At 35.4% G+C, this 12692-nt stretch overlaps 1 protein-coding gene across 1 annotated transcript in view; it reads left to right on the plus strand.

Annotated features, from left to right (window-relative positions):
- Positions 1-5737: 5737 nt before the first annotated feature.
- LOC129261178 (transient-receptor-potential-like protein) overlaps positions 5738-12692 on the plus strand; it is a 30502-nt gene continuing 23547 nt past the window's right edge. The window contains exons 1-3 of the mRNA XM_054899240.2: positions 5738-5831; positions 10321-10552; positions 11298-11534. Coding sequence (XP_054755215.2) covers positions 10373-10552; positions 11298-11534 — 417 coding nt within the window. The 5' untranslated portion in view covers positions 5738-5831; positions 10321-10372. The remainder of the gene's footprint in view (positions 5832-10320; positions 10553-11297; positions 11535-12692) is intronic.

Genomic DNA, 12692 nt, shown 5'->3' on the forward strand with positions numbered 1-12692 from the left:
CGAGAGAAGATTTTTTTTGTTTTGTTTTGTTTAGTTTTGAACAAAAAGGTACAACCCATGCTGCGATTTAATTATTATGCGTATCGTTGAACCCAACTCTCTAAAAATTAACTAATAAAACAAATATATCAATAAATCAAATATTAAATCAAATATAAAAAAAATATATGTATGAAAATTCGGATTCAAAATAAAATATTTCAAACCAACCAAATCGTTTTATTTGATGCATGTTATTAGATTTAGATTTATTTATTTCCGTTAAAAAACCCCGATGTAATCGAAGTTACAGTGTAAAAACATGTTCAAAATAATACATACAATTCAATGACATTTCATAACAAATATTAAAGATAAATTAATAAAAACATCAATTCTTATCCCTCGGCACGAAAGTATATTCTTTTAATAAATGCATCATTTTGTTTTGGAAGCTATTTTGCAATGAATGTCACTTGAGCTGCTTCCCAATACCACAAGTAGATATAGATTCTGACATAGCAACCTGCTTAATGTAGACCTATCTGCGATTTTTTACCACATCTTTCAAATAATAACTAAGTCAATTAATGAAATTGTTTATTTATTTCTTTTACCTGGCATATTTTCAAATTCTTTTTGTTTAATTATCGGTATTTTACATTCGTCGATAATTCACAAAGCATGGTACAAACGCAGTCTGCATGGAACTGAGATTACTGAGAAAATGTATTCTCTGAAACCAAGGTATTATATATTTGAAATTACTCAGCTGCATCGACTCTTAGCTGGAAGTGTATTTTTCTAACCTAAAACTAAAAAACTATCGAACATAAATCATTATAATCATGTCAAACACGCCATGAGAGGCAACTGGCAATCATCTAAAAGGGTGGGCGTAAATCCGGTAAAAATCCAGTGAAATCCGGTTTAAAATTGAACAACTCACAGCAGAAGGAAAAGTTACTTCAAGGAAAAGACTATTCTCGCAGAAATAACGTGATTCATTAAAAATGAGAGTGGGTATTTATGTAAAATTGGTGATGTCGCAAATTGAGACCTCTGTTGCTCTCTCAGAGCTTCATTTCATTTCATTTCTCTCTCTTAGAGGATGTGCGCTGTATAATGAATCAGCAAGTATTTTGAGAAAAAGATACTGAAAGTTTTTTTTTCTATTTCTTCTTCTTCTTTATGCTTGAATGTACGCGAAGCTTTTAAGACTATTGGCCTTGCAACAAAAATAGACAATCAAGATCAGTTCAATCTCGTCTTAATTTGTGCTACGAAACGGCAAATAGCCAATTTTCTATTAAAAATAGATTTCTCTTGCATATTTAAATAATGATTGAAATATGTATCTCTTACATATTTCAAATTATGATTATTCAAATACCAAAACGAAAACATATAAAGCAAGTATTATAGACTTTAACCGATGACAGTAGTAGTAGTAGTAGTAGTAGTAGTAGTAGTATTTATTTCCGTATTAAAAGCATAATTATATACAATAAAATACGGTGGATAGCCCACATTGTCTGTGCCAGTCACGCTGGTCTTCCGTGGGGCCCAAAAAACATTTAACATTAACATATAAGTTAGACAAAATAAAACCAGATTAAAATAACAGATGTACAGAAGAAAAATGAAAACAGTAACGAACATAAATGATTAAAGATACAAATATCAACAGAAAACATATGATTTTGACAGTAATATGCGCACATTGTTGGCTCTAGGTGATGTGCTCATAGCCTAAATGCAAATTTGGGGTAGTGGCAGGAGCAGAAATCCCATTAAAGAACGAATATGATTGTGTTACGTTTGGGTCATTAGCTTGGTATTAGCTTGGTTAAAATGGGTTGCTCAGTTGGCTGCTTGGATGGGCTTGTTGGTTTGGCTAGTTTTGGTTGGTTGTTTGGGCTTGTTTTGGTTGGTTGGATGGGCTTTGTTTGTTTGATTAAAGGACAAGTCCACCCCAACAAAAAGTTGATTTGAATAAAAAGATAAAAATCCACCAAGCATAACACTGAAAATTTCATCAAAATCGGATGTAAAATAAGAAAGTTATGACATTTTAAAGTTTCGCTTAATTTCACAAAACAGTTATATGCACATCCTGGTGGTATGCAAATGAGGTGACTGATGACGTCATCCACTCACTATTTCTTTTGTATTTTATCATATGAAATATGAAATATATCTAATTTTCTCCTCACTGTCAAGTGAATCAACGACTAATTCCTCCCTGAACATGTGGAATTAGCATTGTTTAACACTATATGGTTCAGTCAAGTTGGTCCTTATTGTCGAATCTGTAAAAATGAAATATTGTATAATTCAAACAATAAAAAACAAAAGAAGTAGTGAGTGATGCACATCATCGACTGTCTCATTTGCATATCACTAAGTTGTGAATATCACTGTTTTGTGAAAAATAAGCAAAACTTTAAAATGTCATAACTTTCTTATTTTACATCCGATTTTGATGAATTTTTCAGCATTATGCTAGTTTGATTTTTCTCTATTTTTTCAAATCAACATTTTTCTGGGGTGAAATTGACCTTTAAATGGCTTTGGTTGGTTGGTTGGTTGGGTTAGTTGGATAAGCTTATTTAGTTGGTAACATGGGCTTGTCTGGTTGGAGTGCTAGATGGGCTTGTTTGGTTGGTTGGCTGGGCTTGTCCTTGGTTTGCTGGATATTCTTGTTTATGTCTTTTAGCCGGGTTTGCACGATTTCTATCCGCATGCATCTGAAATGGTAAGGATCATGCTACTCATAATGCCAGGACATGCAGTAGCAGCGATAAGTTTTTATTCAGCATTACAAAGGCGTGTTTGCGTTTATATAATGAACCAATGTACGCAATCATTCAAGAATCTTTTATCTACCCATCAAGAAAGAGATAGCAAAGCACATGCCCGACATATCTACTGGCGGTTTCGAACATGGCTAAAAGTGAAGAAACATATTGTTAGTTCATCTATATGGTTGAATGGACTTGATGGTTAGGTGGCTTGTTTGGTCAGTTGGGTAGATTTTTATTCTTAGTCATGCACCAGCTCAACATTTGGTGGTTGAAAATAATAATGATATAATAGAAGGGTTGATTATCTCATTAACATTAGAATATTAACCTAAGGTTAGGATTATATCATCATTACGTAAAAGGTATAAGATCATAATGTTGTTTCATTAAAGCTGGACGTTGAGGTGATCAACTGTTAATTCTCTTTGGATTTTTTCAAGTCACAAAATATAGTTTTAAAAAATCTGAACTATACTAACAAACCCTATCAACATAAAACTAAGCTAAATGTTCAGATTTTGCATTGTCAGTATGTAAGTAAAACAACAGGTCACTGCCTCAAATTTAAAGGTCAATTCAGTTGACAAAAAAATACATATACATTAGTTTTAAATCCATTTCTTATCTCAATGTGAATGGCAAAACTCGTGAAATTTCCTTAATATTAATTGATAAAGGGGTATAAAGAAAACACGTATCAAGTATATGCTTCCTTTTATCATACAATATTTCTTTCACATGCAATTTCGAATAATATTCAAAGGATTTATCAAAAAAACAAATAGATGGCGTTAAAGTCTGAAATTAAACAAAAACACAATTTTTTTTATTGGAAGATGTGCCACCTATAAGAACTATTCACCTATTCGCATCGGCATACACGATATCCACGCGTTTCAACAGTGCTCTGGAAATTAAATAATGCTATTACTGTTCCCCATACGTAATTAATGCCAAGGCTAGCTGTTGCATAAAGAAATACACATTTTATAATCAAATTGTCGTTTGGTGGAAGATGCCGCGAACTTCGTGACGAATACGAACGCGTCCATCTTCCATCGGAATTAAAGGGTGGAAATTGAAGTTCCCCATGTGCAGTGCTTACGCGATTACCCTATAAGGTTTAAGCATTGAGGGTCTAGTATAGAGAAAAAAACATTTCTGTGTAGAATCACTAGATTACTATACTGATACAAATAAAATCATTACTTCGTTTATTTATGTTCTCAATACTATATACATATAAGGTTTAAAAAAACACCAATAACTATTCCAACAGATACATGGTTGTTGCTCAGTGTTCTTTTTTTTTCCTTTGCTAATATTTTCATGATACAATTTATTAGGCCTACTGAATGTTCTTGATAACAATGTGGACAAAATTAATATAAAAATATTGACAGAGAGTTTGGGTTGAGAGCTTTCGACTCATTGTAAATAAACAGGTTGAAAATACGTAAAACTACATTTGATTTTTCCTTTGTTCTGTGTTTCGCCCCCCCCCCCCCCGCCCGCCCTCCACATTGCTCTCTTTTTCTTTTCAATTCCCCATCTCTCCTCATGTTCTCTCTTCATCTATCTCTCTTTATTTTACTCTCTTTCTACTTCCCCTTCTCTCTACCTCTTTCTCTATTTTTTACAAGCCTCTTCTCTATTCCTCCCCCCCCCCCATATATTCATGTCCCCCTTTTTTCCCCTCAAGAAGGATTTGTATGTCCATAGTTATTAGCGGTCAGACCGTGGGTGTTTAAAAAATGGATACTGACGAGTCCGTGGCTCTTTTTTTTTTATTCATATCGCTTTAGTTGTCAGTGCTCCTCACTTTCTTTTGTACAATGATGCGTCAGTCATATCAAATAACAGGATAATGGGGCATTCTTGGCTGGTCATCACAACCCACGTTTTTACAATACAGACTAGAGGCTGAAATAATGGATTTCTCCGAGTGTACAATCTAACTCGAGATGACTCGCAAAGCCGAGTCTGCATTTAAAAAGGGTGTATTCAAACGTCTTGTAGTCTATATAGGGTGTTTTGATTTAGTTAACTATAGAATAAAATATAAATACATTATCAAAATATATAAATCAATATACATATACATACTTATAAAAAAAAAAGCACTATAACAACTATGTTCATGATATAGAGGTCCACATAAAAATTACTTATGACATTAATGTTATATTGAGTTATGGGTATAGGTCTATCTTCTTACTGATATTTCAATAAACATTGGGACATAATTATGATTAATTTATGAACAGCCCGGTATCAATTATTGTTCGAACTGTTTCGGAACATAATGGGGCCTATAGATTTCCTAACCATTGACGCATGTGGTGGTCAGAATTCAAAGGAAAGTTACACCTACAAGAACCTAGCCGTTATTAAATACAATGATATAAATTTCCACCGATCATTATTCTTTCACACGTGGAATCTTCATTTATTTATTACGACCAGAAACCATGGAATTTAAGATCTTCTTTTCCAACGCAATTCCTGAAATATACATGCATATAGGCCCCAAAATCCAAAAGTGAGCACGAAGCGCGAGTGGAAATGAGGCAAATTAGTTCTATAAATATCATAAATATTGGAACTTGTTATATTGAATTATTGTGTATATATATTTTAGATTCCAGATTTTCCGGAATCGGTCTTAGATTTAAAAAAATGAAGATTATTGTCTTGACTGTGAAACATTGGTCATGTAATATGCAGGTATGCCCCCCCACCCCCAGGAAATGTTGATGGTACGCTATGATGTATAGGTGTATATCGTTAGACTTTGTTCAACCTTTTTGTAGAGGTATGTACCAACATAACCGTCATTCGCCAATGAAAACCCTTTATTTCTTTGCTTGCCAAAATTGTTTAGAAGAAAACAATGTTCATCTCTAAGTGTAGATCTAGTTTTTCTGTTTTTGTTTGTTTGTTTTTGTTCAGCTGGGCGCCTAGGCAGCCCAGGTAAAGCCGGGGTAATGATAATAGCAGGACCCGCTGGGAGAACAGTTTTCAGAACTGATGTGGCTTCCCTGGGTAAATATACCTATATTATTATTATTATTATTATCATTATTATTTTGTCGCTTTGCTTGTCCATTTTTTCTTGACAAAAATATTCATTCGGGAGTGAAGACCTGTTTTATTGGGGGTTTTTTCTAGTCCGATTTTTTTTTGGTCAAAAATAACTTTCATCAGTGATTGAAGACATTTTTTCTCATCAATTTTTTCTTCACAAAATCGTTCCCAGGCCCCTGGCACTGTGATACCTTTTAGGTGGAGTCTGTGTGTGTGTATGTGTGCTTTTTTTATAGTGTGCTATTAACAAACACATGCACATGTCATTGTATTACGCCAAACGAGCCATGTGAATAATCTTCTAATCACTAGGCCCTATGACAAACCAGTCATATGCAATAATTTTGTCTTCCCGACGAACGTTTCATGAGCTAATAAAGCCTTTTTGAAATTTCAGTAACAGGTCTTTGGTCTTTGCACTCAAATTCTCATCAATTCAAGGGTCCGCTGGGCCGGAAGATATTTCATTAGTACATCCCTATCATAAGCGAATTTGAAAACGAAGCAATCTGAAAGCGTACACGTATTACAATTTTATGATTAGGTTTTAGACATTACGCACTGAGTAATTACAGCAAAAGCACACGATATTGTGGATACAATTCATATTCCGTTCAGTTGACTGGCAATGAAAGATGCTATTTATTCGGTTCGTTGTCTATATCGCACTTAAAATTAACATCAATATTTATGATTAATAAAATTGCACCGAAATTAGTGTAACTTTTGCCGTCGAAATAACAAACCAATAACAAAGCCAAAATCAACGAACAATTTTGTTTTTTAAAATGATCATGCCATCACGTCTGGTGTGAATATAAAATTATTAAGTCTTACTACTCGTTATTTTGGAAGAAAATTGATTAACAGCCTTTTCGGTCGAATTTTAAATCAAATACACTATACAGTGCGTCCCAGATAAAACGAAACCGAGATTAAGCGACGATTTATCAGAACTTAATCACAAATAAAATAGACAAATGACCTACCAATGTAAAGCTTAGAATCTCCTCTTTCATCTGATATTATTTAGATTATTCCTCATTCACGCATGAGTGAGCAAAAACAATTTGAAGAAAGGATACCAAAAACTCATTTGGCGGGGGTATCTGAATTACAAAAAGAAAATCACATGTCTAAAAAGTTCAATATCTGCTCTTTCATTTGATACCTTAATCACAAAAAATGGTCGAGAAGTAAAAAAGTTATGTTCCCCGAAACAATGCTTGTATTTCCATAATTTCATTAAATAAACGTGTTTTCACCGGTTTCCCACAGAAGCTATCGTATGGTTAACAAAAGCATGGCTGATTGTCAACAAAACGGAGTGTCGAGTGAGTTTGAACGCTAGCCTGTAAAGCCTCTTCATTTTATGAAATTATTGAAATTCAAGCCTTATTTCAAATAACCAGAACTTTGTTATTTCTTGACCATTTTCTGTAATTGAGGTATCAAATTAAAGGAGAATGAAACTCTTGGAGCAAGTTAGCTTTTGTGAAAGCAGAAAAATCAAAGAATAAGATCAACAAAAGTTTGAGTAAAATAGGACTAGCAATAGAAGAGTTATGAGCATTTGAATGTCGAGATCACTAATGCCATGGAGATCCTCCAATTGGCAATGCGACCAAGATCTATGATGTCACAGATGAACAACTCTCCCCTTTTGGACACTGAAAATATACCCCAAAACATCTCTTTTTGCTCATTCTAATCATATGACAAACAATTCAATTCAATGATATAATGTTGTGAAACCTCTGTACTTGTCCTCTCATAAAGAGAACACCTCACCTTGTGATAGACTCTATAAAAGTGAGAATATAAGTGAAATAAGTACTAAAGTAATGAGGGAGTTGTACGTGTGTGACATCACAGATCTTGGTCGCATTACCATGATGGGAGGATCTACATGGCATTAGTGATCTCAATATTCAAATGCTCATAACTTTCTTATTATTAATTCAATCTTCTTCAAACTTTCAATAATATGTTTCTTTGATTTTTCTTTTTGATATGGATTCAGCTGGTTGCAAGGGTTTCATTCTCCTTTAAAGAGCAGATATTGAACTTTTTAAAAATGTGGTTTTCTTTTTGAAAACCAGATACAGCCCGCCAAATGACTTTTTGGTATCCCCTCTTCAAATTGTTTTTGCTCACTCATGCGTGAATGAGAAATAATCTAAGTAATTTCAGATGAAAAAGGAGATTCTAAGCTTTACAATGGTAGATCATTTGTCTATTGTATTTGTGATTAAGTTATGATAAATCATCGATAAATCTCGGTTTCGTTTTTTCTGGGACGCACTATATATTCATGAATATAAAGAGTATAGCCATGACATTTAATCTCAGTAGCTTAATGAGTCCTAAAATTTAAGAGGAAGACATATGGCGTCTGGAACAAAATCTCTACAAAGTTGCGAGCGAGCAAAATGTTTTGTTGACCCTTTCACCTTTTAAATGCATAAATCGAATTTTGGTATAAATTTTCATATAATATCAGAAGAAAGTTATCATACCCTTTCCTTTTCTTTATTTTTCCCTATTTTTTATTGGTCGAGAATCTTTGCGGGCCATGGGGCAAAATTTCCAGATAGCTGCAAAAGAGTGAGGCGCCGAGCGATAAAACGTGACCTTGATTATACAGCTGTAATTTTTTGATAGAATTTGACATAATTATTCAGAAAATGATATTATGTCGCACCTTTTGTCCCCTATTTTTCCTCATTTCTTTTTGTTGTGAAAAAAATGAATGGGTCTATGACCTGCCAAGCCCCCCCCCCCCCTGCACCAGTACGCCAGTGTGAAAAACAGGCTCAAATTTTCGCACTAATATTCAAATTGATCGTAAACAAAAAACAGTGTTTGTGAAAGCACCTTTTGGCGGCATTACGCTCCACCACAATATATACAACGAAACCAATCATTCCACAGAATTTATAAGAGGCGGTATTTTCCACAACTATTTTACCTTTTTTTCTACGCCCACAACCCTCTTTTAAAATTATGAATGCGCATAATTGTGGTTTCAATGCGTGCTTACATATTCTGTACGTATCATTAGATTGATATTGTTTCCTTTACTTAGAGTTGAAGTACATATCTTTTCAACTTTCAGTAATCTAAGCTCAATTCAACAACGTATCAAATAGTTTCTGATTCCATGCCCAAGATGAAACACTTTGCCTAAAACACATCGACTAATATTAATAATAATAATAATAGCTAGTTTATACAATATTGTACACCATTGGCACCAACATAACTTACTGATAAACAAAAATGGTTTCAGTACGCTAATGCTATTCGATAAAGATTATTATGGCTGTGTAATTTATTATATACCAACAAATTTTAAAATGTTTCCATAGCTCTAAAGAAATATATATGCATCAAGAATACTAATGAAGCATATAGGCTCATGACAGGAAATTCATAAATGTTTGATTACGACAATGGTATGACATCCCCCCCCCCCCCAATCACACACCCTCACCAACCCACACACACATGCTGGCAAAATTCTAATGGAGTACATCACGTACATTGAATTATTGGTTGCGTATTTAAAATTCTGGATTTGAATGCACGAGAGATCGAAAGCCAGAACAGCATGAAAATCAGCATTTTTGCGAGAACCAATTTCTGCGAGCTTTATAAAAATAGGCAGTGCTCACCCAAGCGTAATAATCGGGCAATAATCGTACTGGCATCTGGTGGAAGAGACCTATGCCCAAGAATTTATGTGGAAATAAAATCCCCATATTGTAAATTTAAAAATTGAGGAAGTGTTAACTTTTTCATAAGCACTGTGTAGCAAGTTAATTCTGCTTGTTGATAAGTCGCTTGACCTGGAAAGGAGAAGCACGAGACCTAGTCGTCATACTCTCAGTTGTCGTGTGGGCGTCCACATGAAGAATAACAAGGTTTTCAAAGAAGCCACATTGTCATAGACTGGTCAAGTACTCGCGGCTTTGCTACTCGGAGCCTACAATTTAGTTTTGTAAAACCTTGTTCCCACTGTCACGATCGATTTGTGCCATGATTCAAACGACGTAGGCCTACTTTATCGTGGAGTAAACGTAGTCATTTTATCAGATCGGTCGTAGCAATCGTTTTGATCGTCGAATAATTTTGAATGGTTGAAAAAATTTCGCGATCAGTTACGAAAGGCTTTTGTAAAGGATCGCGCGACAGTGGGAACGGGGTTATAAAATAAGGAATGTTCATTTACATGGTATTAAGGCTGTTGAAGGGTTTCAATAACAGGAAATTGCTAAAAGCGGGAGTGATATTATATTTTTTTATTTTATTGATCTGTAGACGTACCCACACATGTACTGTCTCATATATTGTTTATGAAGCAATAGTACTGTCTGTCATACTGTGCAAATATGCACAAGTTTGTTCACTCCCTCTCTCTCTCTCTCTCTCTCTCTACCTAAAGGAAAGAAACTTTCACTCCTGGTGACCTGAAATCATCATCTCCGTCATCCATCATGCATTCGACATCGTCGACCACGGTACTCAACCCCCATCGCCTGCCGACCCCGGCTCAGACACCATGCCGGCATCACAACAGTCACCTACCCGGATACCTATCCGTACCGGGTCTCACGGCCAATGGTATCGGGTCCGATCTTTCACTGATATCCGGAGTTAGTAACATTCCCTTACAGGTGATATACGAATTTCTGTAAATTTGATTTCGCAAAATATTTGGCAAGCGAACATTCTTTAACAGTTGATTGGGTTACCTGTTGCGCAATATTATAGTAACTGACCAATCCCGATTTCACATCGAAAGCTCGAATTTTCCTTAAAACATTCGCATATTTGCTGCAAAATTAGATAAAATAAAAGAAATCCAGGAACTGAAATCATTTGATAAAGCGGCCTGCGTCCGTGTATTCCATTATATCTATTCGTGAGGATTACCTTCTAAAAACAATTTATCAGAATGCGAAGAGATTCCGGGGACACTACCGTATATAATGTTTTCTTTTTTTCTTCTTAACAAAGTAGAAGACTCGTCAAGAATGAGAAGATACTTGTATTTGAAAAAGGAACGTATAAATTACTTAAGGTAGATTAGGTAACTATCTAAATCTGAGTAGATTTTTTTAACAGTTCGATCTATCCACACATGAAAATAAAATTAAACGACATGCTGTATCAGAAAGCTTTTGAATATTTCATCATGTGGCATGATTATATCCAAATATATTCCTGGCCAAATCGCAGTGAGGTTTTATAAGTTCATAAAAAATGAATATGAAATTGTAATATCCCTCCTCCCCCCCCCCCCAAAAAAAAGGGGGGGGCATGTGGTAATTTTTCCCTACGCAAGATATAAGTATTTTAGATCATTTCTACAGAGCACCTTTTTATCTTCAAATCTTATTCATGGAAATTTTTTTACAGCTCTTCAGCGAAGGGCAGCGCATCACCGTCAAGGAGCGGGAATTTCTCGAGGCTGCGGAGAAGGGCGACAAAGCCACCATAGTTCGCTGCCTCCAGGGAGAGAATCCAGTCAACGTGAATGTCAGTAACCTCCTGGGGCGCAGCGCATTGCAGATGGCGGTAGATAATGAGAATCTGGAGATCGTTGAACTCCTGCTTGCACAGCCTGATGTGGAGATAGGCGATGCTCTACTCCAGGTAAATTGAAAGACAATATTAGGCTCTCACGTGAAATATATTTCAATCTTTTTCCACCAGCCATTATTAAAGTCCTATAAATACACGCGAATTACAGGGTTTGAGGGCATTTTGTCTTAACGTGCGTGGAAAAGGATGAATCAAATCATGAAACCATTGTCATGGTTACAGAAAGACTTCGAGTTGTGATCATATCGCGATCACCCATTCAGCAACAAGAATTCATGAATTGCTTTTAAATTGTTAGTATGATTGAAATACAACCCTTTATTTAATTGGCCTTGTATTGCCTTTCATACCATTATGGCATTCTTTTTTAATAAAATTTCGCACTAGACCTCAATATTTCAGTCCCCAGATTATTTTTTGAGGACATAGCTTACCAACATCTGAAAACACACGCACACAATGCATCTTTACGTTTGACATCAAAGAAATGTTTTTCAGAAAAGTATGTCACTACATAATCGAGGACCACCAACTTCATACACAGAGGATTATTTGAAATTTTACTATACAACCGAGGACATCTCATAATATCGTGAAACGAGGAACTGTACTCATAATGGGAGAAAACATATACATGTAATTTTGTACCGCGGACATCCACAAGATGCTCACTTTGTTATGTGTCCTAGGTCTAAATGTGAAATTCGTGTGTGTGTTTGTGCCCTCGTTTTCTATCATTATGGTAGAGCATGTCCCCATACACACATCCTGGACGCACCCTTTTTTCAATGCCTCTCTCTCTTTCTTCTTCCTGCTCTTTTCTTCCTCTTTTCAATTTGTCTCCTTTTCCACTACTTGATTTGTGCTTGTTTTACAGTTTTACATTGTACATAAATATTTCATACATTTCCACTGGCATAGGGGTAGTCGTCTCCCTGCCCTTCACCCCCCCCCCCCCCCATCAATGTGGCGCCGCCCCTGACCTACATGTTTCTCACATGAAAATTTCCAGGTGCTCTTCTAAGTCGGTAAGTTAGTCATACCTGAAGCCATATCTCAGTCTCATATTGTTTTTAGAGCCAACAAGGGAAATTTGTATGTAGGGGACGGAATATGCATTACGAAGACAATAATGAGGAAGCTAGATGTACATAGGGCATGGCAGAATCTAGGATGAAAACACGCAAGGGACGATCATCTAGGCCAAGG

The sequence above is a fragment of the Lytechinus pictus genome, chromosome 5 (genome assembly GCF_037042905.1).
Source record: "Lytechinus pictus isolate F3 Inbred chromosome 5, Lp3.0, whole genome shotgun sequence".
In the NCBI taxonomy this organism is placed as follows: domain Eukaryota; kingdom Metazoa; phylum Echinodermata; class Echinoidea; order Temnopleuroida; family Toxopneustidae; genus Lytechinus; species Lytechinus pictus.